This window comes from Monodelphis domestica, chromosome 1 (genome assembly GCF_027887165.1).
Source record: "Monodelphis domestica isolate mMonDom1 chromosome 1, mMonDom1.pri, whole genome shotgun sequence".
In the NCBI taxonomy this organism is placed as follows: domain Eukaryota; kingdom Metazoa; phylum Chordata; class Mammalia; order Didelphimorphia; family Didelphidae; genus Monodelphis; species Monodelphis domestica.
In genome coordinates, this window is record NC_077227.1 from 351,498,044 (window position 1) to 351,525,838 (window position 27,795).

Genomic DNA, 27,795 nt, shown 5'->3' on the forward strand with positions numbered 1-27,795 from the left:
TGATTTTGTTAGACTAAGTAGGGTGGAATAATCTAAAGTTTACAGATAGAGGCTTTGAGAACCCAGGGCCACTTCTGTTCCTCTACAGAAGGCATCACAAAAGGATGGAAGCCCACACTAGGAGTTGGTGCTGTGAGGAAATAATTTGAAAAGAAAAGAATAGCCACATAACAATGATGTTCCTACCAGTGCTGTTTGATTCTGAAAAAGCTAAAAATTCTCCAGATGCTTCCACACTACACTTGCTAAACAAATACTTGAATATTAGTACAGTGGAACCTATTGAGCTGTGAAAAATAAGAAGAATGCAAACTGTGATCATGCAAGGAAATGTCTATGGGAAAAAATATTCTATAAAAGATATGGAACCCAAGAGAGTTTTTGATAATTATCAAATAATAACAATAGCTTGTAATTCAGGAAGACTTTTGAAAGTATCATTACACAGTAGATTACATCTTTTGCCATTACACAATTGATTGAGAGAGATGCAGAAAGTACAGTTTCCTATTGTGCTAATCATGGGATGGCTTTACAAAAGCATAAGAGTAATTGGAGCAAAATACCATCCCAAAGGTTCTCTTCCAACAAAATGCCTCCTATGCATATGTTAAAACTATACAAGATTCCTTGAAAGATATTACAAAGATCATCTTGTTCAGCATTCCTTTGATCATTAATATTAGGAGAGGCTTAAAGCAGGGAGGTGCATGCTAAGGCTTTTGCCACTGAATGGATCAAGAGAGTTTCCCCATATTTGAAAAGATTCTCCAGAAGCTCCTGTTTGCAGGTGACTGATTACATCAAGCCCTAGATTAGTGTTCATGTCCCCAGCTTGCAACTTCAAGCTGCCTGTGAGCCCCCAGCATTAAGGGAGAGCAGAAGAAGGAAGTGCTCACTTTGGGAAGGCCGGACAGAGGGGGCAGGACATGCAAAAATGTCCTTGGGCACTGAGAAGAGGAAGAATGGAGAAGCTCCCCACCTCCCCCTCATGCTAGCCCCCCATGTGTGCCAATACTTTGCCAATGCTACCCTAGAGGATTGCACTAGATGAGATGTAGAGAGCCATTCAAAGGTGTTTGGCCCAATCATCCACACAAGAAAATCAAGTGAATGAAGAATGTCTATTGTTCAAACCATGATGGACAGTTATGGACAACCTATAGAGTTTATCTGTCTAGATAGAACTTTTGGACAGATGCTGCAAATGGAAAATAAATTGGACCTAGAATTGAGCTGGAGGAGTAAAGCAAGCTGAATTGCCTTTGGGAGATCTCAAAGTTCTTTTAATTATCGCAAACTTCTCACTAAAACAAAAGCCAATCTATTTGATATTGGTAGTCTGCCCAAGTTGTATGGAAGCAAGTTTTGGAATATGGCAGTCTTTGAAGAATTGAAGACAAATAGGACTCATAAAGCAATATGAATTGGAGGCAATGCATTACAGACAAGGAATTAGAAGAGAGAACCAGAGTACAGTAGATATCATCAAAGAAATTTTGGAGAAGAAAAGAGGTTGGACTGGTCATAAGAGGGAAAGATAAGTGATGAGACCACCTCCATTGGTGTCTACAAAGTGTACAGAAAAAATGGGGAAGGCTCATGTTGGATGGAAAAGTTTGTTAGTGAGTCACCATCCCACCTCCTTTTTATGGGTTAACTCTCCCCACAGCCCTGCTCAATCCTTGGGGCTTTAAGCACTTTCCTGGATAGAGTCTCAGTGAGGAATAGAGGCAGGGTTTGCCCTCTAGGTTGCTTGTCTGATCACGGCTTCCCACGTTATTCCTCTGTTATAAGGTTCTCTTGTGTCAGTACTCCATCTTTCTGTTGCCATCATTATCCATTTCTGGCTAATATAATCATTCCATGTGGTCAAGATCACTGCCTAGTCTCAGGCCTTCTACCCACTGTTCTCAGCCTAATTGTTGCTCCATCTTTCTGTCATGTTTCTCTTCCTTTTCAAGAAATAATGTCACAGCTCAGTCAGCATCAAAATAGCCAGAGGCAATTTGTCCCTAGATTATTAGAAACTTTGGAGTCCTTTTAGACAAACCCAGAATGCCTCAAGCCCACTGAAGACTTTCTGTTCTCTTACCTACTTCCTAAAAACCTCCTCCCACTCCAATTCACACATACCAAAGATTTCTTCTGGTAGCTACGGGACTCTTTTTACTTACCCTTGCTTAACCAAAAATTAACTCCTGCCTCAATTATTTTATTTCTTCACCAATGCCTGGGTATATAGGTGTTCAAGGACTATCACCTCAGATGTGAGGGCTTACTAAGCCTTTTTAGAGCTTCTCATTCACCACTGATGTTTACCTATCACCCAAGTCTCACTTGGGGTTCCAAGAAGCTAACATGCACAGCAGTCACATCCCAGTAAGCCATCTCAGCAGATATGCTAGACAGGTTGAGGGTAACCAATGGGACACAAACCTGTTAGTGAGTTAGGGTAATGTCCACCCCAAGCATGTGAATACTGCTCATGATGGAATGGGTATCTGAGAACAATTTATTACAATGGCCATGAAAGTAGCTGAAAAAGCTCTTAAAGCTTGGTCAGACATCAGAGATACCTAGGTCATCTACTGCACCCTGGGCTATTAACAACCATCCTGACTTTTATCTTGCCACTGGGCTTGGATGACTCTGGAAGGGACAATGAGGCTGACAACTTTTTGCAACTCTGCCTCACCTAAATCCAAATCTTGCACCAGTCAAGACATCATCTCATGAAGTCATTGGTCCTCTTTGAAAATATATACACATACCTATTGATAAAGATCAGAAAAGATATAAATTATCTAATATCCCTAGGCTCCTATGCATCTATAGAGCATGTGGCCATAGGAATATCTCTTTCTAAGGTCCCTAGGCTATGAGACTCCCCAGCATAGTTGAAGCCTCCAGGTAGGCATACCAAGATATTAGCACCTGGATAGTAGGTTCTGTCCCAAGCCTAGAAACTTAGTCTCAAAATACCCACTCTGAGAGCTCAGCCTAGCTGAGCTCAGCACCTGCCCTGGGTCCCCTAGGAACCGAAATGGCTTTTGCTCCTTGCCCTCCCTCTCAGGCTATGCCCCGGTCACTGGAATGTGCCATCCTGTCCGCAGCTGTACCCTGAACCATGAAGATGGATTTTCCTCTGCCTTTGTGGTAGCCCATGAGACCGGCCATGTGTAAGTAGAGATCAGAGCTACTTTTTCCTTTTTGGTTAAGGGGAACATCAAACTAAAGAGCCATTTGGGGAAATAGGACTGAAGGAATCAATTTGGAGAAATGAACCATATGTCATTACTTCATGGCACCCTGTTTTCATACTTGTCACTGAGGTCTTCTAGAAAGTTTGTTGGCAAATTAATATTCATTCCAGAGGCTAAAATTCCCCATGGTGTCTGGTTGAGAAGAAGGTAGGTAGAGACCAAAACCAAAGAGGTAATCCCTTCAGGAAAGGATTTTTGGACATTGTGAGGATATTCACAGAACCAAGAGTATGTACAATCATCCTCTACATTTAACATCAATTAGGAGGACAAGCCAGTCAATGCAGAACATTCTTCTCTCCCTTTTCTGGAAAAATACTTGTCAGCATTGCCCCTGTATTGATATCTTGGAGGAAAGTTGGACAACCACAGGTTGTGTTAAGATCTCTGATAAATTCAGACTGATTGATCACACAGTCCTAGAAACTTTAATCATATAGTCCTGATTATTTAAGATATCATTACTCATGAAGCCAATATATTCAGTAGAAATTGGGGAAACTCTGTTAGATGTTAGGTGAGTTCCATGAGAATGCCACATCTTATTTTTCTGTGCATCTTCCCTCTCCTATCCCCAACACACAGAACAGGTTCTTGCATATTAGGAATTTAATAAATGTTTATTGGATTCTTACTGAAATTGAGACTCTCTGCTATAGCAATTCTTTAATTTCCCTGTTGAAATAGTGAAGTGGTAAAGGAATATGTACTTGGAAATCAGATAATCACATATCATTAAAGAGAGAAGGGACTTTAGAGGCCATCTAGTCAAATCCTTTCAGTTTATAAATGAAAAAACTGGCATCCAGAGAAGTATCATATGATCATAAAGCTGGAAAGGATCTTAGAGGATATATAGTCCAATTCCCTCATTTTTTATAGATGAAGAAACCAAGTTTCAGAGAGGAGCCATGGCTTGCCAAAGGTCTCATTTATTGTTATTTACTATAGTTATTATATCAGCCTGGATACTCCACCACACCATGAGTTTCCCTCTTTTAAGCCTCCATTCACTAAAGTATTCATCTCCAGTCCTGCATTTCCTCTTTTTGAAAAGTAAAAATTGCTTGGTTCCCATGCTGGGTCTTTCTTCTTACCTTTGTTCCAGCTTAGGGATGGAACATGATGGCCAGGGCAACAGATGTGGTGATGAGGTGAGGATGGGCAGTATCATGGCTCCCCTGGTCCAGGCTGCCTTCCACCGTTTCCATTGGTCCAGGTGCAGCCAACAGGAGCTGAATCGCTATCTCAAGTGAGTTGCTATAAATGATGATCCCTTTGTCTTTCCAGCTGCTGCCCCTAAAAACCCCTGCCAACTAGGAACCATAGCTTTTTATAGAGGGTATGAGTGACTAGGGGAGCCTCACATTGCCATAACCTGAAAGCTACTAGGGACATACTCCTATTCCACTTGGGATTTGCATGTGATGTCCACTGTCCAAAGACCAGATGGAAAACCCATTTACATAATATGAAGATTTTCCCACTAAGCTTAGCCCAGACCTTTGTTGTCCTGAAATGATGCACATTGTTCTCCATTATTTCTTTATCAACCTCTTAAAGATATATTCATTCTTCCAAAGTGTGGGAATGATTTAAAAATTTGCAAACCACATACAGGTTCTCCCTTTGTATAGCCACTTCATATTTTCATCTGATTCCACAGCGTCCTTTTTCCTGAAATTCCCCTGAGAAGCTCAACCATCCCCTGGAGCCAAGGAGGCTGAGTATGACCCCTCTCAGACAGAGAAAGGAAGCACTGGTGAATCCTGGCAAGGAAATACATTTCCCAGACTTACAAAGAGTGAAAGTTCCTTCCACATTCTATCTTATTGTTTCTTAGACCTTGATGATCCTTGGAAGACACGCAAATACATTCAAGGCATGCCCATTGCCACATTGTATGTCTGAGAACTTGCTTTTGAAATAGCTCACATGAGGAGATAACCTGGAATTTCCTTTCCTACCCTTGAAAATTATAGGGTAGGGTGGAAGAAGGATCATCCTCCTAGCTAGATTTCCACTTGGTCTGGTCTACTACAGACTTGGTTCTGACCCTAATGAGCCTTGTCATAAGGCCTAGGGTCCCCTGCCCTCCCCACCCCCCAATATAGGGATGGAACTACAACCAACTGGGCAGTCCCCTATCTCTCCATCTTTGATGAGATTTCTTAGAGAGTTCTCCTTCCCTCCCTTCTACAGATTAAGGTCTTAGTTACTCCTGGACTTAATGGCTTTAGTCCAACAGGCCTAAGTATTATAACAATCTCCCAGATTTTTTGTTTCCTGCTGTTATTCAAGCTGGCCAAGTGAGTGCTAGAGTAGAATTACTACCTCATTCTGACTACTGTAATGTGATATTCCTAAAGAAGTTCCAAGTGAAAAAGAGGCTGAGAAAGGAAAGCTTGAGAAACATTTTAAGGGAAGCAGGCAGAAGGGAGGCCCAGTAGGGGCTCCCTTGGCCTGTGAAAGCACATGCTCCCCCTGGAAAGGGCTTTGGTTGTCCTCTCCAGTAACCCTGCTCTACTATTGGCCACCTCGGTGATTCCTCCCAAAGTTCAGGCTGAAGGACAGAGGGTGGGGTTGGAGGAGGGGGAAGAAGGGAGCCAAGGAATACCTAACCTGGAAAATGAATTCCATGTTTTTTCTTTCTCGTCAGCCTGATCTGGGGTGGGCCCATTGCTGGTCCTGGTCCAAGTGGGACCCTGGGACATCAGGCCATTCCCCCTTGAAAGTCCAGCCCAGTTTGTACCGCCAGGAAGCCCAGAGTGAGTGTGCACCTGCAGACTGACTGGGGGCAGATGCCCAGGGAGTCTGCCTGGGGCTGTGCTCAGCCCATCTGGTGCTTCAGCTTCCCAGCAAGCAGGCCCTCCATTTGGCTTGGACTCAGCCTTTCGGGAAACCACAAGTCCATCTGCTCCTGTCATGTTTATGTGTGTGCCTGTTGCAGCTCCTATGATTGCCTGCGGGATGACCCCTTTGAGCAGGACTGGCCAGCTCTGCCCCAGCTGCCGGGAATTCACTATTCCATGAACGAGCAGTGTCGTTTTGACTTCGGACTAGGCTATATGATGTGCACGGCGGTGAGTAAAAGTCAGCCCTTTCCACTGCTTCTCCTCAGGAGCCTGGATGCTGCTGTGGCCAGGGAGTATCCCAGCATCCAATAACCCCAGGCCATTCAGTCTCAGATGGTGAAAAGGACCCCTAGCCAACTGCTGAGGAGATGAGGAGAAAAAAACCCAATAACTTTGCCATGTTTTATTATGTTTGGGAAATACAACTCTGAGCCAGAAATATTCCCCCTCCTCCCTCCCTGTCACTGCGCCCCACCCCCAGCCTATCATACCTTGGGCTATTATTTCTGGGAAGGACATTGGCAGGTCCACTTAATCCCAAGGCATGCTGCCAGCAAACCCTAGACACATGAGAACAATCTTCCCTTGTGTTGGATTATGGAGTATTGGATATGGAGCCAAAAGACCCAAGTTTGAATCCTCGTGAGATGGGATTCTTGCTAACATTTTTTGCCATTGAAGCAATCATTACAAGTAGGTTTATTTATTGTCCTATTTACCCTGTATATAGTTTGTTTCCATACAGTTATTTGCATGTTTTCTCCCTGATGGACTGTGAACTCCTCAAGGGCAAAGGCTATCTTTGGCTTCTCTTTATAACTTCAGCCTGTAGCACAGTGCCTGAAACTTAGTAGACACTACATAAATGTTTAATGACTACCAAAACCTGGGATTTGGCCTGGGCCCATGAGATTTAGGAGGACCTCTTTTTAGTGACAAAATCCTAGTGAAAAGGGGCACCATCTGAGAACTGCCTATTTTAACTAATTATTCTGGCTAAAGAGGTGCTTAACCATTATTTCTACTGAGCTAAAGCAATGGTTTAGTACCTAAGGCCAACCACCTTGGTCCCATCCTAATTCTAGAGCTGATCCCTGCCTGTCCATTTATTTCCTGTGTGACCTCTGGTAGATCTGATTAGTAAAATGAGATGGTTGGTTTAAATTGTATTTAAGGTTCCTCTTAGCTCTAAATCGTATTAGTCTTGTGAATTTCCAGAATGGCTCAATTCCTGTCATTCTTTCCCTCTTTGTTATTTGTTAATTATTTCCAGTAAGGTTTATGGGAAAAGTCTAGGAAGAGGGAAAGATTTTTCAGTAAAGCAGTCAGTTTTATTGAGAGGACACAATAGCCATGGGCAAATGCCTGATGAGAAACAGAGGGGTTTGGGTCTTCATCTTTAAATATACATGCATTTAAAATATGTGTATATGTTTAATTTTTTTTAATTTGGTTTATAACCATCATCAACCAGTATGATTATTTCTATATGGGAAGATGAGAAGACAAGAATAGCAGATGAAACTGTGAATCTATCATGTATAAGTTGGTGTTTTGTTTTGTTTTTTAAGTATCCATTACTTTTTACATGGTAGTAACCAAGACTACCCTTTTTATTTGATCCTCTTCCTAGGTCCCCATCTAACAAGAACTTTACAGATTCCACTAACCTATGTAGTGGGGGTTGGAGGAAGAGCTGAGGAGTTTGGGCCTCTCTTTAGGAATGAAAGCAAGATTTTCTCCGTCTGATGAGACCCTTGCCCTGGGACATTTGTATAATACGATGTTTCATTGGCTCACTAGATCAGATTGAATTGGACTATATTAAAGCTTCCCAGCTCTCAGCTTTGATTCCAAACACAGATCTTTTCCCTGACTCTTCTGTCTATGCTCGGTTAGCCCAACTGGTTGGAGCATGATGCTAATATGACCAATGTCTTGGCATCAACTAGAAAATTTCTGTCCATTCTGTGGCCACAGGCAGCTCTTCTCACCACAGCTCTCTCTCGTAGAATGTCTTGAACCATGAAAGATCTTGACAAGAGAGTGAAAAGGGATCACCACTCCTATTAAAGTCCCATTGAGAGTAGAATTATCTTTTCTGTAGAAAAAAGAGAAAGCCATTTATTCCAAATTAAAATTAGGAGGCCTGGATCTTAATCTCTGATGATGACTAATTAAATGACCTAATTTGTATCATTACCATTTCCCCCATCACTTTTTTTAAAAACCCTTACCTTCCATCTTAGAATCAATACTGTGTATTGGTTCTAAGGCAGAAGAATGATAAGAGCTAGGCAATGAGGGTTAAGTAACTTGCCCAGGGTCACACAGCTGGGAAGTGTCTGAGGCCAGATTTGAACCTAAGACCTCCCATCTCTAGACATGACTCTTAATCCACTGAGCCACCCAGCTGCACCCCCCTCACTTTCTTAAATCTCAACAATCAACAAAATAGACCTTGCCCTGATTTATAGCATTTGCTGATTTCCAAGGTGTGAATACTGTGAACTTTAAAACTACTCCACCCTACTCAGACTGTACTTTAGGGAAAGATAAAGTTGTAATCTCCTGATTATAACAATGGAGATACTTGGTCTAACAGAATCAGGAATGTCTTGTGAACTCTTCATGGCTCCACCCTACTTAGTCTAACAAGATCAGGAATGTCTGCACCCATACTTAAGGATTAAGTATCTAGGAGGATGGCCTTTGATAGACATGTGCAGAAACAGCTGACAGACCCCTGGGCTTTCCTAAGTCAAGCTAAGCTACCATTGGTACAGATAAGACGCAGGAAAGTGATGTAAAACCATCTATATGGGTGCGTCTCTTCCTCTCTTCGGGCTCTTTCCCCGGAAAAGTGGATCTGGCTGGTGACTTCCTATGAGCTGCCTGGGTGCCAGTTTGATCCTAGAACTATCAGCTTTAGTATACCCATTCCACCACTGATTACATCTGTTTCTTCACAGGATTTTTGTGAGGAAAATGCTTTGTGAATTATAAAGCATTATAGAAATAGAAGTTTGTAGCAAGGCTAGGAATTTTGAAGACAGGGGTCTAGATTTCACCTTGGACATTTCCTCACCATCTTAGGTTCTTTGCAGAAAGTAGTTTACTCTTCCCAAGAGCCAAAGTAACTGGTTTGCTTGCCCCAGCCTTGAATGAAATTCTTTATTGAATCATCTGCTTTACTTTGTCTTCCCACAAATCTATGTTATTGGACTTGGGAGACAAAAGACTTGAGTTTAAATTCCAGCTTTCTGCTTCCTTGCTCCATGATCTGCAGCTAGTCATTGTAACCTGTGAAGACTTTGATTTCTTGCTCTGGACAATGCAAATAGTGGACCAGTTATTCTTGAAGTCCTTTCCAACTCTAATGTTATATATTCTGAGGCCCCTTCTAGCTTTGATATTCTGTAATTCTCTGAACTTGCTCTTATTCTAGTTCCGGACCTTTGATCCTTGCAAGCAGCTATGGTGTAGCCACCCTGACAACCCCTACTTCTGCAAAACGAAGAAAGGGCCACCACTGGATGGGACCATGTGTGCCCCAGGGAAGGTGAGTAAACAGGCGAAGACTCCAAGGGAGAACCTAATTCTGGTACCTTATTCTCACAATGATCCCTGCCACCCTAAGGCAGGGCAGACTTTTGCCATTTATAAAGGGTATGGAAAGAACACAAAAGCAGAAATGGGGACCTAGAGCTATGGACACCCAGAAATACATGCTTGTCTGGAAGAGGGAGTACAGTTTCTAGAAGGAGTTAGGGAAATATGGAGGTAGGGCAGTACTAGGGAAAAGGTCCCATTTAGAGTCTGAAGAGCCAGTTTTGAATTTTCTCTCTGATATCTACTTGCTGTGTGACCTTGGCACAAACTACTTCACCCCTGAGCCTTGATCTCCTCATCCATAAAAGAGGGGTAATAGTCCCTGCAATGTGGTCCTCAGTGGGTTGGCATGAGGCTCAAAGGAGAAATGTGATGTGATGTGTTCTCTTATATTTTTTCATTCCCATCTTTACAATTTATTTTTTTTAATTCTCCCATTCACATATTAACATTAACTTTCCCCTAGTCCTATCCCCATGGAGCTGTACTCATAAATAACCGGTCTGCACTAATAGACAGGAACAAGTCATGGATAACTCATAGTAGCAAATAATTCAAAAATTTTTATGCTTGACCCTGGAATGCTGGGGTGGAAAAAGAGGTAGTGCTCTGGGATTCAAAGCTGTTCATAAACAACCCACATAGCAGGTGTGCATTCAGTCATTTTTTCAGTCATGTCTGATTCTTCATGACTCCAGTTGTGGTTTTCTTGGCAAAGATAATAGAATGATTTGCCATTTCCTTCTCCAACTCATTTTATAGATGAGGAAACTGAGGCAGCACAGAGGTAACTCATTACAAATAAACAGAAATTCATAAGATTTGTTTTGTCTTTTTTTCTTTCTCGAGTCTGTCTAGAGTGAACTGTACATGGGTTCAGATGAGTAAGAAAAAAGTAGAAGGAGGTTAAGATTAACACATGAAGAGTGAAATAGAAAGATAGGATTGAAGAAACATAATAATAGTTCTCTTGCACAAAAATGCTACAGGAAGTATTTATGGTTTTATGACACTATTATCTCCTTTGAGCCTAATTATAGTACAGTGAAAGATTATTATCCCCCTTTTATACATAACAAAACTGAGGTCCCCAGAGGTGATGTGACTTGCTCGTGGTTGCCCAGCTAATGCCTCATCAATCATTCTTGAACCAGTTTATTCTGGTGAATTCTCAGTGTCAAAGCTGTAGCCAAAGAGAAGGTCCAACAGATCCCTCTGAATGTCTGGATACAGATGTACCAGATTGTTCTTATTTCTCCTTCCTCCATCAGCACAGAACACTGGAACCTGGCTACATTCCCATCTGCTGTTGCCCTCATTTGTTATTAGCTCTCATCTTTTTGGAGAGTACAATGACTCTCTGATTCTTGGACTCCTTAATTTACTTTTTTCTCCCCTGAAGCAGAAAATACAAATGGCTGGTCTGAGTAAACAATTTTTCCTTTCCTTTTTCCCCCTCTGATTCCATTTGCCATAAAGATGTGGTCAGTGCCCATGACAACCATCTTCCCTGTGCTAGGGTCATGCAAGAACTGTTCACTGAAGCTTATGGAAGGACAAACTAATAGGCTCAGAAATGTACACTACAATAAGCTAGTTTCTTTAAAACACACACACACACACACACACACACACACACACACACACACACACACACACACTTTGGATAATTTCCCTTTTCTGCTCAGGAAGCATCTGTGAAAATGCTTTTGCCTAAACTATTTATCCTGGCATTCAAAGCCTCACTTCATTTCCCCAGTCTGATTGTTTATAAATTTCTCAATACCTACCATCTAACCCATCCAGGCTAGTTTTCCTACTACCCCACAAAGCACAAAGTTCATTCCTGTCTCTATGCCTTTGATCACATTCTTTCTGTCACTATGAATGCACGAATGCTACTCCTCTACCTATCCCAACTGATCCTTTAAGAGAAGCCTTTGTTCGGTCCCATTCAGCCATCTACCATGGACATCTTCCCATCTGTCCTGCTGATGACCCCACTCTCTCATGTTGGTACAGCCCCTCTGACCAGATTAATGGATCTCATGCTCTACCTCTCTGGAGCAGTTAATCCAGTCAGCTTTTGAACCCCGTTCTGAGACCATGTTCCCCAGATTAGAAAATGAGCCAGTGTAAGCACACCTGACTCACTATTTCTAGTGGCCCCAAAGTAGGGGCCACCAAATACAGCCACCCACCCCAGACATCTTATCATCTGCCTTGCTGCCACTTGCACCTCTCCCTTCCCTCCCCCACCTGTCTCCTATCTCTTGTTCTGGGAGCAATAATGAAGTCACTTCTACCAGTACTTTTGGAGAAGACATGAGGGTTGACCACTTTATGGCTCCACTCCAAATTCCTATGATTCCCCCAACCAAAACTTCCTTTCCCTGGCCACCCCCCCTTTATGTGTTATCTCCCCCATTAGGATGTAAACTCCTTGAGGGCAGGGACTGTCTCAGTGTGATATTTGTATCCCCAGTATTGTGAGTGCCTATGGAACACACAGTGGACAAAATAAATGCTTTTTTCATAATTCATTCAAGACTCGTTTTCTTCTTGAAACCTTCCCCTTCTCTCTAGCCTCTTACACGAGTATCTGTAGGACTCTGCGTCTGAACCACACTTAACTATCTTCTCTTATTCTTGGTTTTTTGTTCAATAAAAGTCCCAATTATCTATAAACTCCTTGAGTTGAAAGCAAGGCTATGTTTTATTCCCCATAGTATCAAGCAACAGATGGCATGCATAGCAACAGGCTCCATAAGAAAGCTGGCTGCTTGATTTTCCTAAAACAAATCATAGGTGAGTCATTCTGTCTTCTTTTTTTTTAAACCCTTCCCTTCCATCTTAAAAGCAATACAGTATGTTTGGTACAATACAGTAGATTGATATAAGGGAGAAGAATAGTAAGAGCTAGGCAATGGGGGTTAAGTAACTTGCCCAGGGTCACACAGCTGGGAAGTGTCTGAAGTCACATTTGAACTCAGGACTTCCTGTCTCTAGGACAGGCTCTCAGCCCAATAAGCCACCTCACTGCCTCCCTTTCTTCTTCTTATTGACCTACTGAATTATTATTAACCTAGCTGAATGGCTAGTGATGCTGGGCAGGAAGAAACATCTAGCACAATGTCTGGATTCCACCAATACAAACCACATCCTCACCACTTAGTCATCATATGATCATAGATTTAGACTTGCAAGAAACCTTAGAGGCCATCTAGTTCAATGCCTTCATTTTATGCATAAGGAAATTGGGCTTCCAAGAGGCTAAATGACTCCCCTAAAATCAGTGCCAAGAATTAAACCAGATGTTCTATTTTCAAATCTATGGTTCTAGGGGGGCAGCTGGGTTGCTCAGTGGATTGAGAGCCAGGCCTAGAGATAGGAAGTCCTGAGTTCAAATCTAGCCTCAGACACTTCCTAGCTGTATGACTGACCCTAGGCAAGTCACTTAGCCCCCATTGCCTAGCCCTTAATGCTCTTCTGCCTTAGAACCAATAAACAGTGTCAATTCTAAGATGGAAGGTAAGGTTTCATGGTTTGTTTGTTTTTTTAATTTATAGTTATAGACAGCTAGGTAGTTCAGTGGATAGAGCCAGGCCTGTAGACAGGAGGTCCTGAGTTCAAATCTTACCTCAGACATGTCCTAGCTGTGTGACCCTGGGCAAGTCACTTGACCCCCATTGCCTAGCCCTTACCACTCTTCTGCCTTGGAACCAATACTTAGTAGGGAAGACAAAAGATAAGGGTTTTGTTTTTTTTAATCCGTGGATCTTTTCATTTTACCACACTGTCTCTTATTCTTTATTACAAATATTCATAATTGGAGCCCCACCCCCATTTCTAAGCTCATATCCAAAGGCTTTCTAGTTCGGAAGAACCTTTCAGAGTGTCTGGATTCAGCTAGTATAGGGGTTCCCTTCATATCTCAATGGGGCATCAGGAAAGAAGTTTAACTAAAAATTAGAAAACGCAAATGGTTTAAGCATTTTTTTTTCCTTAAAGTCTCCTGAGACAGTAAGAATTAGGACACTTGGGACATTTGTCTAACCATGAAATTTATGCCATTTCCAAAGTTTTAATAGAGATATGAGAGAGAATTTACCACTTCAGGAGCCCTTATAGCTTCATATTTTCTAATCTTTCATGAAATCATTAGGACAAAAAAAACCTGTTCTAGAAGAAAGTACTTTTTGTGCAAGGGAAAATGTGCTCAAATTGATAGTCTTGGTTTCTCACCTAGTATAAATTAATGCATTCTGGAGGGGGAACGTGGAAAGTCAGAGCCCATGAACATGAACATCCAGTTTAAACTAATTATGTGCCCATGGTGAGTCTAACAGATTGTACCCTATTCTCCATCCTAATGACATGGTTTGAAATAGTAGATGCATACTTTATCTCTTTTCCCATGACCTTCGCCTTTGTGCCCCTGAAAAAAGGACTTGACTTAATTCACCCACTTCACCATTGTTACCTTGATCATCTATATACAATATCTGTTAAAATGCTCTTTGCTTTTCCTGAATTCAAGACCAAAAAGCATTTCAATAAATACCAAATACAACATATCTCATACTTTACATTCATTCCTTCAACAAATATTTATCAGCCAAATTCATATCCAATGAAGAAGAAATAAAAGCAATTTTTAGGAGCTATTTCACCCAACTGAGTGGCAATAAAACTGACAATTTAAGTGAAATGGATATTTATAAAAATATAAATTGTACAGATTAACAGAAAATTGAGTGTTTAAATAACTCTATCTAAGAAAAGAAATTGACTAAGCCATAAATGAATTCCAAAGAAAAAACTCAGGACCAGATGTATTTATAAGCAAATTCTACTAAACATTTAAAGAACAATTCATTCTAATATTACATAAGATTGTTTGAAAAAAAGAGGAAAAGGAAGAATCCTACCATATTCCTTTTATAGAACAAATATGGTTGTGATACATAAACAAAGAAAAATCAGAACAGAGGGGGGAAACTGTAGACTAATATCTCTGATGAATATTTATGTAAAACTTTTAAATAAGATATTAACAAGGAAACTATAGTGTTACATGTATAACCCAGATTGAATTACGTGTCAGCTCTGGAAGGGGGGAGGGAAGAAGGATTGAGGACAACATGGATTATATAACTTCAGGAAACTAATATAGAAATTTGTTCTTAAAATAAAAATAAGTAAATAAATGAAGGAAACTGTAGCAACATATCACAAAGATCATATACTATGGCTAGGCTGGATTTGTGTCAGAAATGCAGAGCTGGTTCAATATTGGGGAAATTATAAACATCATTGACAATGTTCCTAACAAAACAACAAAAATCACATGATTATATCAATAGAAGCAGAAAAAGCTTTGGGTAAGATAGAATATTCATCCCATAAAAGGGGAAGGGAAGGAAATAAACATTTATATACAAGAACTAGCATTATCTAAAATGGGAATAAGGGAGGCAGCTGGGTGGCTCAGTGGATTGAGAGCCAGGCCCAGAGATGGGAGGTTCTGGGTTCAAATTTGGCCTCAGACACTTCCTAGCTGTGTGACCCTGGGCAAGTCATTTGATCCCATTGCCTAGCCCTTACCACTCTTCTGCCTTAGAACCAATACACAGTATTGATTCTAAGTCATAAGGTAAAGGTTTTCTAAAAATAAATAAATAATAAAAATCAAATGGGAATAAGTTAGAGGCCTTTCCAGTAAGATCAGGGGTAAAAAAAGGACATCCTTTTATTATCCTAGTATCTCCACTGATACTCAATATGTTCAAAATGCAAGCTAAAACAATAAAATAAGAAAAAGAAATTGAATCAGTAAGGATAGAGAGGAGACAAAACTATCATGTATAATATGATTTATCCTAGCAATTCAACTAAAAATCTAATTGAACTAATAGCTTTAGCAACGTTGTAGGATATAAAATAAATCCATGAAAATGATTTGCAGTTCTGCATATTACCAGTAAATTCCAGCAGGAAGTGATAGAATTGCTATAAGTATTTTTTATATACATGTATCCTTTTCTTCTTTGATCTCTTTGGGATAGAGGTCTAGTGGTGTTATTACTGGGTTAAAGAATATCCATGGTTTAGTGATTTTGAAGCATAGTTCTAAAATGCTTTCCCCAATGACTCAACCAATCTACCTATCCTGAATTAATGAATTTGTTTTCCATCAGCCCTTCCAGAACATTTATGTCACTTTTTTTTCACCAACTTTGCCAATCTTATTTTTTGAGGTGAAACTTCAGAGTTTTTTTAAATTTGAATTTCTCTAACAACAAATGATTTAGGAGATTTTTAAATAAAGTTTTTGATACCTTGGATGTCTTCCTTGTATCTTTTTACCATCAGTGAGGGAATTACTGACTCTTATAAATTCAAGTAAATTCCTTATGTAATTTGGAAAAGAGATTTTATCAGAGAAATTTGCTATATTTTTTTCTCAGACACCTATTTCCATTTTAAGTTTAGCTATGAAGCGGTCAACTATAATTATTATCATTATTATTGGGCAAAAGTTGCAGTCATAAATTAGTTATTTTTTTCATTATTGATGTTGGAAAGAGGAGGAAGAAAAGGAGTTCAAGATACTTGGACAAGTTGTGCTCTTGTTATGATTATTTTAAATGTAATATTCCATGGATTGTTACACAACTGAATAAAATAATTTTTTGAATTTAATAAAGTTATTAAGATGTAAACTCATCCTTTGTAGGTTCAAGGAAAGCACCCTCAATATAGCTCCAGGATAACAGGGATGTTATAAATGTGTTTCATCCTATTCTGACATAATTTAAATCTCCTTTTCTAGACCTCTATATTTTTGTTACACTAACTTGAATATGGTGGATATTTGGCCCACTTGTTGTTAGCCTCTGTTGAATCATTGTTCTTAGATTTTCAGGGATCATTTTTATGTCCTGGTACTCATGAGCAACAGTCTGGTCTCTGGTAATGTTCTATTACTGGTAGAGTTGATTGGTTGAGTTCTTCAGAATATTTTGAAGCCTGTATCCATAATATTGGTATTTGTCTTCTGTCAGTCCATGCATCTGATGTTTAATTCAAGCCATCAGGTCATGGTCATGTCTTGCTGGATATTTAGGAGGTACAATTTTTTTTTCACTGTACAGTGATCCCTTACATACTTTCTATTATTCCTATACATAATCTATTTTATCACTAGGTCCAGGGTCCCTTAAGGATAACCCTTTGGTATTTTCTAGTGGCAATTGATCTTGTGTCACCATTACAAACCCCTTTCTTTCCACAAATAAATCCACATGACCCAGCTATTTATTTGGTGATTCTTTGTTGGCATATTGTTGACTAAGTTTTAATGGCTATCACCCACAGAGGCCTTTTGATTTTATTTTTGAATCTTTATAGTTTTATAGGCTCCATCCAGAATTAGTATTACAGCCTTTTCTGTTACCATCATTATTACAGAGAACCCAAGAAGTAATACAGAGCTCTCAAGAGCTGTGGTCCTTTATAAACCATGGCAATAAGTCCATATTGTTGAAGACTGGCCTGTAGGATTTAGCTCTACTGAATAAGAAGCTTTCAGAATGGCGTTCTTGCTTTGTTGAGCCCAACCCTAGGCCTAGGCTGGAGTACTTCTTCCTTACATCTCTCCCATGTAGATACCCCGTTTCTGTCTCCATTACCTGTCTAGCTTAGACCTAGCTTTGCATCCTTCTCCCATCATGGTTCTTCAAATACTGGATTTAGACCATTCCTTTCCCAGTCCTCATTGCCTAAAATTGTGAATTGGACTGTCTTTGGCTCTTGCTTCTTTGTCATCTGTCTGCATCTGTCCTGTGTCAGTTACCAGAGAGGTAAGTTCCCATCCTGCTCACCTGCAGAGCTCAATTGCCATGAGGCAAAGGTCTTGTGAGGAGGCTCCGGCCTTTCTCCCTCCCAGCCACGATTGCAGATTGGCAAGTGGTTCCTTCAGCTATTCCTGGGACAAGTGACTCTTTTGCTTGTTTATTTCCCAAACTACCATTTTCTATGCAAAAGGTAACAATGGCGTCATTTTTTTCTTCCTCCCTCCCTCCTTCCCTTCCTCCCTTCCTCCCTTCCTCCCTTTCTCTCTTTCTCTCTCTTTCTTTCTTTCTTTCTTTCTTTCTTTCTTTCTTTCTTTCTTTCTTTCTTTCTTTCTTTCTTTCTTTCTTTCTTTCTTTCTTTCTTTCTTTCTCTTTCCTTCTTTCTCTCTCTTTCCTTCTTTCTCTCTCTTTCCTTCTCCCTTACCTTCCATCTTAGAATCAATACTAGGTATTGGTTCCTAGGCAGAAGAGTGGTAAAGGACCTATAGGCAAAGGGGGTTAAGTGACTTGCCCAGGGTCACCTAGCTAGGAAGTATCTGAGATCAGATTTGAACCCAGGACCTCCTTTCTCTAAGCCTGGCTCTTAATCCACTGAGCCACCCAGCTGCCCCCATTGTATTTTCTTAACATTTTTTTTAGCTGGCACCATGGATTCACTTGTATTTGTGGCTTACATGAAGCCTAACAAGGACCTTGGCCATTGAAGCTAATTGTATAAAGTTAAACTTGTCCTTGATTTGAATGTTAAGAAAAATGAGTTGGAGGCAGCGAGATAGCTCAGTGTATAGAGAGCCAGGCTTAGAAATGGGAGGTCCTAGGTTCAAATTTGATCTCAAATACTTCCTAGCTGTGTGACCCTGAGCAAGTTACTTAACCCTCATTGCATAGCCCTTACCACTCTTCTGCTTTAGAATCAGGACAAGAGTAATCCTTCACTCATTTTTCTTTTTCTTTTTTTAATGCCCTTAACATTCATATTAGAATCAATATTTAGAGCATTAAAAAGAAAAGAAAAAAGAAAAATGAGTGAAGGATTATACTTGCCCTGGTCATCTTGTGTATATTCACAGATGGCAGCATATTTCCCATCCAGGCAACAAAAATACCAAAATAATACCAAAACAGATACCACTTTTTGATAGGCACAGAGGAGAAGGATCAGGTGCCCCATCCCCTACATCCCATCATTCTTACTCTACTGTTGTGGAAAGTACAGTGGGAGACAGCAAGTTTGCTCAGTGGATAGAGCACCAAGCCTGGAATCAAGACAACCTGGTTTCAAATGTGGCCTCAGAAGCTTCCTAACTGTGTGATCCTGAGCAAGTCACTTAACCTCATTTGCCTAGCCCTGGACTTTCTTTATTAGGGTTTTTTTCTAGGACAGGAGGCAAGGGTTATTTAAAAAATAAGAAAAGAAAGTATAATGGATTTGTTATCATAACTTTGGTCAAGTGACAGTTCTGCTGCTTCTTAGGTCTGTGACCTTTAGCAATCTCTTTCCTTTTCTGAGTCTCAGTTTTCTTGTCTGTCAAATGAGTCAGATGGACTAGATGATTTCTATGATCAGTTTGTCCTCTACCATTCTGTGTTCTGGGGACTCTTTCAGCTCTAACATTCTAGATTTTGATTTCTCTTGCAATTCTAACATTCTGTGTTCTGTGGTCCATTTGTCATTAATATGACATGTTTGACAGTCCCATCCACTTCTAATATTCTGTGTTTTAGGGTCTCTCTTCCATCTGTAAGATTCTATATTTTAACTTCCCTTCTAATTGACATTCTATGAATCAACTCTGTGATGTCAAACTTTTGGATATTTTGAGTCAAAGACCCATTGAAAAAGCAAATTTTAGAAAGATTTTTTATTTCTCTGTCAAGGAATTGTTATAGCTAGAGAATCAAATTTATGTAAGTGCTAGAAATAGGCAAATATTATTATTTTCTGTAGGAAAACTAGCTATATCCAACAAGAATCCAAGGCCATGCATCTGAGACTTCAGCATCTTGGGAGTGAGTGAACTTCTCTGTCCAGTGGGAACAGGAAGAGATGCTGGATTAGAAGATATATTCATGCTTCTTTCTTGAATTCTCTTCCAGCACTGCTTTAAAGGCCATTGTATCTGGCTCACCCCAGATATCTTGAAACGAGATGGAAATTGGGGTGCATGGAGTAAATTTGGCTCCTGTTCGCGGACCTGTGGCACTGGTGTGAAATTCAGAACCCGCCAATGTGACAACCCCCAGTAAGTCTGCTTTGAACTGAAATACTTTCATGGGAATGGAGATACTAACAGAGGATCACGATTCACTTGAAAACTTACATGTAAAAACAATTTTTAACATTTGTTTTTCACAATTTTGAGTTCCAACTTCTCTCCCTCCCCTCCTTACTCCTTAAGAAGGCAAGCAATTTAGTATATGTCATGCATGTGCAGTCATGCAAAACATACTTCCATATTAAGCATGTTGTAAAAGCAAACAGATCCCAAAAAAACAAAACCATCAACCCAACAAGAAAAATGAAGAAAAAAAGAGTATCTGCATTCAGATTCCAGAGATCATAATTCTAATGAGATTATATTCATATCAGGCTTTTATGTTTGTGTACTTCCCCTACCATAGATTTCATTTTCATCTTACACAACAGCTATGACATTTATAGAGCAGGTAGTTATCTCCATTTTACAGATAAGGAGACTGAAGTCCAGGCTGGGAAAAAAGGATTTCTCCAAGATCATTACAGAAGTGATTGGGCCAGGACTGCTACTATTAATAGTAACTCTCATTTTTTTTGTTGTTTTTTTGTTTTTGTTTTTTTTTTAAAAACCCTTACCTTCTATCTTGGAGTCAATACTGTGTATTGGCTCCAAGGCAGAAGAGTGATAAGGGCTAGGCAATGGGGGTCAAATAACTTGCCCAGGGTCACACAGCTGGGAAGTGGCTGAGGTCAGATTTGAACCTAGGACCTCCCATCTCTAGGGTGTAACTCTCATTTTGAGAGCATTTAAAGTATCAAAGAACCTGTCTTACAATAATTCTAGGGAGTAGATGGTGTATTGTCTTCCCCCTTTTTACAGATGGGAAGCCTAAAACACACAAGTAAAGCCCAAAAAGTTTAAGTGATTTGCATGAGATCATGCAACAGGCTCAGCTAAGACTGGACCAAGCTATCTTGACTCCTAGTCTGATCCCTCTTCTATTAGATCACACTTCCTTAGCAAAATTATTTATCTTTCTCCATCACTGTCCTAATCATTGATGAGACTCAATGGACCACCTTCAGAATAAGAGTTCCTCCCCAGGCATTATATCCATAGAAAGGGAAGGATTACTTTAAGATGATGAATCTCTGCCATTGAGGAACTTCCAGTCTAGTTGAAATATTATTATCCCCATTTTTCAGATGAAGAAACTGAATATCAAAAAGACTTGTTGGTTTTTCATGATAATACATGGATAACCCAGATTGAATTGCTTCCTAGCTCCAGAAGGGAAAGAGAGAAGGAGATAATCTAGATCATATAACTTCAGGAAACTTATTACATGGAATTAATAATAATAATAATAAAAGACTCGATGGAAGGAGCTAGGTGGCTCTGTGGATAGAGAGCAGGCCAAGAAACAAGAGATCCAGAGTTCAAATCTGGCCTCAGACACTTCCTAGCTGGGTGACTATGAGCAGTATTGATTCTAAGATGGCAAGAGTTAAAAAATTTTTTAAAAAGGACTTGTCGGGGGCAACTGGGTAGCTCAGTGGATTGAGAGCCAGGCCTAGAGATGGGAGGTCCAAGGTTCAAATCTGGCCTCAGACACTTCCTAGCTGTGTGACCCTGGGCAAGTCACTTGACCCCCATTGCCTAGCCCTTACCACTCTTCTGCGTTGGAGCCAATACACAGTATTGACTCCAAGACGGAAGGTAAGGGTTTAAAAAAAAAAAGGACTTGGCACAGAGCTGGTATATATCAGAGATTGGTATTCAAACCTAGACATCCCTGACCCAAGTCCAAGACTCTAGCCCTTATACCATGCTGCCTCTGAAGTTAGCAAGAGGTCAGTTGTCTGTGCATCCACAGAGCAGAATTTCTATCCTGCTTCTCATCACTCACCCAGGTTTGGTGGGAAAGACTGAGAACAGTCAGGATATAAGCTACTTCTGGAGTTTGTGTTAATCCAGTGCTTGAATGTTCTGTTGTGGTGTAATCATACATGTTTATTTAGACATTTTTAAACAATTTGAGAAGAGGTTAAATGGTTCAGGAAACTATTTTTGGTTCGTTTTGGGTGATGTTACCAATAAGGTCCCTGCTTGGAGTTGTCTCTCCAAAGAGTAAGGTAGTGTTTACACACTTTCACCTGGAGGGCAGTGCTGTGTGGTGGAAAGCATTGGATTGGAAATCAGAGGATCTGGGTTCAAATGTTGGCTCTGCCTCATGAGCTCTGAGACCCAGCCCTGGTGGCTTCTCAGAGATAGGAGGTGGGATCTAAGAAAGGAGCTAGAATCTGGCATTGAGCCAGTCCTGATCCAGGGAATTTCCTCCCACCCCTCTATTATCTGTTGTTTTGCTGATATTCTGAGGTGAGAATAAAAGATTGTAGCATTTATTCCTTCAAAAGAAAATAGTATGCAGGAACAGAATGATAGAAATGAAAGAACATTGGATTAGGAATGAGAATATTTGGTCTTGAAGTCCATGTGATTTGGGGCAGCTTCTCTGAGCCCCAATTTCCTTCTCTCTTAATAAGAGGAGGTTGGACAAGGGATTCTTTGTTATTCAATGACTTTAGTTGTGTCTGACTCTGTAATTTCATGTGAGATTTTCTTGACAAAGATCCTAGAGTGGTTCATCATTTCTTTCTCCATTCATTTTTACAGATGAGGGAATTGAGACAAGGAGGGTTAAGTGATTTGCCCAGGATCACATAGCTAGTACTTATCTGAAGCCAAATTTGAACTCAGGAGGAGTCTTCCTGACTTCAGGTCCAGCACTCTATCCACTGGGTCACCTGGTTGCCCTTAACCCTATCTAAATTTAAGAATTCTTAACCTATAGTAGATTTCAGGGGGTTCATAAACCTAGATGGGGGAAAATTATATCTTTATTTCAGTATAATTGGTTTCTTTTTATTATCTCACATATTTTAACTTGTGAATTTTAAAACATTCTGGGAAGAGGTTTAATGGGTTCAGGAGACACCCTAAGGGATTCACGACACCAAAAAAAAAAAGATTAAGAACCTCTGAACTGGGTGATATTAGTCTAAGATCTCTTCTTTCTAAATATCCAACCTTACCATTTGGGCATTTTAGACCAATTCAAAATACCTAAAATGAATTCCTCTAAAGATGTGTTAGTTCTATTTCCTCAACTAAATTGTAAGCTCTGTGAAGACAGAGACCATGTGTTCTTAAGTTTAGCTCAACTTATAGCCAAGCAGAATAAGAACTCAGCAGCCTTTTTTGTTGTTAATTGGTAGGTGGAGTAGCCCTGGCTGCCTTATTAAATGCTATGAATAGCTTGCAAATTATAGGTCAACTACTATATAAGTGATCTTTCTGACCAGACTTCATATGTATTTTTGTAATGTGACAATTGCATACACAGTATTGTGGTCAAATCCACCTTCTTATGAGAGGCAGCATGGTGTAACAGTTAGAGGGCCAACCTTAGAGTCAGGAAGGTCGAGACTCAAGTATTGCTTTTTGACAAATTCTAGCTGTGTGGCCACAGGCAAGTCATTTAGCACCTTTAGTACCTTTTGCAACTCTAAAACTTTGTTAGAAAACAAATTGATGATTTGCATTGGTAGAAGAGGTTTCCATCAAAACTTTTGTAAGCCAAAGAAATTATGAATCTAGCTCTACCTCCCCTCCCAGGGGGAAAAAAAATCCATTTTCTCAAAGAGTTGTGGCAATTTCATGCACCCTGAGAATGGAAAGTGACCATTTTCTGAGGCAGCTAGGTGGCTTGGCAGATAGAGGGCCAGGGTTGGAGATAGGAAGCCCTGGGTTCAAATCTGACTTCAGACACTTCCTAGTTGTATGATTGTTGGCAAGTCACTTAATCCTCATTGCCTAGCCCTTACCACTTTTCTGCCTAAGAACTAATTCACAGAATTTATTCTATGACAGAAGGTAAGGATTTTTTTTTAAGTAAGCAGTTTTATACCTATAAAATCATGGTAACCATTTTTTTAAGACTTTCTTTCTCTACCCTCAAAGACCCCCCTCCTATTGTCTTTCATTGTCTCTCTCAGTTGCAAGAATTTTTCTTCCCTTCCCACAGCCCAGCCAATGGTGGTCGTTCCTGTGTGGGACTCAGCTATGAATTCCAGCTATGCAACACGCAGGATTGCCCCAATGCCCTGGATGACTTCCGAGAGGAGCAGTGCCGCCAATGGGATCTCTACTTTGAACATGGAAATGCCCAGCACCACTGGCTTCCCCATGAGCACAAGGAGGGTAAGCCTGGATGATGGGAAGGGATGAGGAGTGGCCTAGGGAAAACTCAGAGAAAGCATTATAGAATCTCTAAGAGAGAAAAAAAAAACCTTAGAATATAGAATGGTTCAAGCAGGAAGGGCCCTTGGACTATAGAATATCAGAACTGAAAGAAACTATAATTTAGAACATGAAATAGCATAAAGAGGTAGTCTGGTAAAATGGAAAATACATTGAATTTGGAGTCATAGGACCTGTGTTCAGATTCTGGTCTGCCACATACTGGCTATAAGAACTCAAACAAGTCATGTAACTCCTCTTGGTTCCAGTTTCCTAAAATGAAGAGGTTGCTCTTGATGGCCTTTGATCCCCCTTTCAGCTTTAAATATGTGATTTAATGACTAGCATTTTAGGTTAGAGTTAAGGGAGATAGTAGAAATCATCCAGTAGTCTGACCAAAAAGAGGCATGTTCTTATACACATCAGAAAGTTAGCCAATGGGCCACCTTACATCAAGAGACAAAATAGGCTGGAGATATAAGTAACTGCATTCCTAGTCTTTGAGGTTGAATTTAATTGAGCTGATATTTATTAAACACCCACAAGAACAGAAGACTAGATATTGGGGGATATATCATTGTAGCTCTCTTTTTAAAATCCAAGCCCAGGGGTTTAGTTCAGGTATATTCCTGAGCGTCACCATCAGTGTGGTATCAATGGAACCTGGAATAAGGCCAATTCTTTTCTTTTAAAAAATATTAACTAGTTAATAATATTTTTCCATGGTTATATGATTCATATTCTTTCATTCCCTTCCTCTCTTCGCCCTCCCATAGCCAATGAGCAATTCAACTGGGTTAATAAGGCCAATTTTTGCTAGGATTGGTATCAGAACAAAGAGAAGTCATCCAAAAGCATCCAGAACAAATCAAAACTTTGTCCTGGAAATTTCATACTGGCTACAACACTACTATATGATAAGTGAATTGGAGAAGTACAAAACTACGTTTTATATTTACTCTAAAAAGGAAGGCCATTATCAACAGAGGTATGGAGGGCATGACATATGAGTTGGTCCTTAAGGGATTAGTAGGAATTTAGCAGATAAAGGATGAGAGTGAATATTTCAGGTATAGGAATCATATGTGAGCAAGAAAAAATACAGGGTGTGCTTAGGTAGCACACCTAGACTACACAGAAGTAAGTAGAATAAGATAAGACTGAAAAAGTAGAGTGCCCTAAATTATGAAGGACCTTTTGTGCCAAAATAAGGAGTACTCAAGCTAGTAACACTGTAGACAATAGAGAGCCACACAGTTCAGTGACTCATTAGGAAACATAATCAGATCTGTGTTGAAGGAAGACTGATCTGGTAATAGTGTGAAGGATGAATGAAAAGACAACGGGGAGGGTATCTAGGTTGCTTGGTGGATAGAAAGCCAGGCCTAGATAGAAGAGGTCCTGGGTTCAAATCCAGCCTCAGACACTTCCCAGCTGTGTAATGCTGGGCAAATCACTTAATCCCCATTGCCTCGCCATTACTGCTCTTTTGCCTTGGAACCTATACCTCTCATTGATTCTAAAACAGAAGATAAAGGTTTTTAAAGTAAAAATTAAAAGAAAAGAATAGGGGGCAAGAGACTCATTGGAAGGATTTTAGAGTAGTTCAGAGGTGGTAATGAGAGTCTGTGCTCAGTTTGAGTGTAGGATTAAGATCCAAGAAAGATTAAGAAGCTAAAACCAATGGGTCTTAGTGATTCATTGGATGATGCACTTGAGAGTAGTTACACTGGGTACACAACATCTCTTAGTGTCTAGATTAGAGAGAGACTCCTGGATAGGGGTAGGGAAATGGGAATAGCTATGGGACTAATGATGGAGCTGACCTAAGAGACCCTTACTTTACATCCTTAGCTTCTGTAGTTCCAGAGGTCCCTATTCCAGGATCCAGTATCAAAGCAGGACTGGCATTGTGGTCTCAATCTCCAGCCTGCACTCTCCAAACCTCCATCTGCCCTTCTGACTTTCTTTTCTTCCTTGGTTCTGTAAGACTCTATGGCTTACAAGACTCATCCACAGGGTCAGCCAGTCCTGTGACATCCTGTTTGGGGTAACGAAAAATGAAGAATAACAAAAGAAGAGATGGACACTATATGAAAAGAGAGAAATAGTGCCAATTTTATTTGCTTCACACAGAACTTTTATAGGCAAAGACTACTTAGACAAAAAACCTACAGGAATGTACAACTCTACATTCCAGAAACGCTAATCTTGGTCAAGGGATAGTCAGGTGTTCGAAGGTCAGCCTACATTCTTCCGTTAATGCAAATACAAACAAAGGGGAAGGGGACAGACAGGGGATAGGCGCCCACCTAATCGAAATTAGCCCTTCATAAATTTTATCCCGCAGCCTTCTTGTTTACTGTTTCATCCTTGGTCCCAAGATGGGCGAAGGTCAATCCTCATCTTTGTCTGAAGCAAAGATAAGTAAGTCCACAACTTTATCTTAGGCAAATACAAATAAAGAAAAGAGGAGGTATTCCTCGACTACAATTCCCCCTATTTGTTTTGCAAAAGACTTCTGTGGAGAGCCAAGATTCGGCCAATTTTTCCCAAGCTGGACAAAAGGATTTGGAACAGACAGGGAAGAAGGACCGCTAAGATAACTATGAACAATATGAAGGTTAATATGGTTATACTCATTTGAGCCAAAGGGGATAGCCAACTTTGGCCTGACTTAATCCAATTGTATAACGAATCAGCGATATGTTCGGGGCGAAGGTCCTCAGCTAAAGAGTTATCCATCTCATCAATGATATGGTTCAATTGCTGGATGTCCTCTGAGATGTTACTCTTTAACCAAAGACCTTGTAAATCACTTCTAATTTTTTCGAATGCATCAGACATGTTAGCTTTAACAGGAAGAAGGCAAAAGGCTGAATAGCGATAATCACACCTTAATTTACCCTTGATAGCTAAAATTTCTACTTGATTGGTAAATAACAATACATCTTTAGATATTTGTTGTAAAGCATAAAAAACCCTTGTATTAATATCCTGCTGCAAGTGTAAAATCTGGGTTACATTCTGTGCTAGCCCATGTAAGTATTCTGCATCATGTTCCAGGGTCCTTACATTAGCTACACTTTGTGCTAGTGAAACACTACTGACAGTTGTGGCTGTTATAGCGGCTATAAGAGCTACAATTCCTAAAACTAAGCAAGAAATACACCTTCTTTTCTTAGGGCTGATTAGTTGAGACAATTATTCCATTGCTCTCTCTGCCAGTGAGTGATACCATCCCCCTGAGTGTTTACCTTGAATGTCTAATGTAACACTTCTAGTTACTGGATTTTGGACTTTTCCATTATAAGTAACATTAACATAATGAGACATATTTACTTTATCCAATGCCGGGGCTATCTTTCCATAATCAGTCAAAATCTGTGTGAAATTAACAAAATGTAACCAATTAGCTCTGGGGGCATCACCCACAAAGGTGAGCTGTATCCTATAAAACAATCATGAAATTTATAAGAATCCAATTTCTTTCCAGTACACCTTGTGTTGTTATGCCAATACATCCAAATCATATTTTTCCAATGAATACATGATGCCCTTTTAGATCTATATGACAGCAAGGGCAGAAACATATTAACAGTGTCTCTTTGTTCATATCCCATCACATATGGACAAATAGGTCTTTCTTGTCCCCAAATACTATCACAAGATTCTCCTAGCCAACCTAGATATTGCAGTTGGCCAT

General features: G+C 40.1%; 1 protein-coding gene across 3 annotated transcripts in view; it reads left to right on the top strand.

The window, feature by feature from the left end:
* The window catches only part of ADAMTS2 (ADAM metallopeptidase with thrombospondin type 1 motif 2), a 535,678-nt gene that overhangs the window by 452,398 nt on the left and 55,485 nt on the right, over positions 1-27,795 (top strand). For all 3 annotated transcript variants that reach the window (XM_007473888.3, XM_056811480.1, XM_056811479.1), the window contains 6 exons: positions 3,077-3,182; positions 4,375-4,518; positions 6,217-6,349; positions 9,570-9,683; positions 19,687-19,832; positions 23,875-24,050. In XM_007473888.3, the coding sequence (XP_007473950.1) occupies positions 3,077-3,182; positions 4,375-4,518; positions 6,217-6,349; positions 9,570-9,683; positions 19,687-19,832; positions 23,875-24,050 (819 nt within the window). The remainder of the gene's footprint in view (positions 1-3,076; positions 3,183-4,374; positions 4,519-6,216; positions 6,350-9,569; positions 9,684-19,686; positions 19,833-23,874; positions 24,051-27,795) is intronic.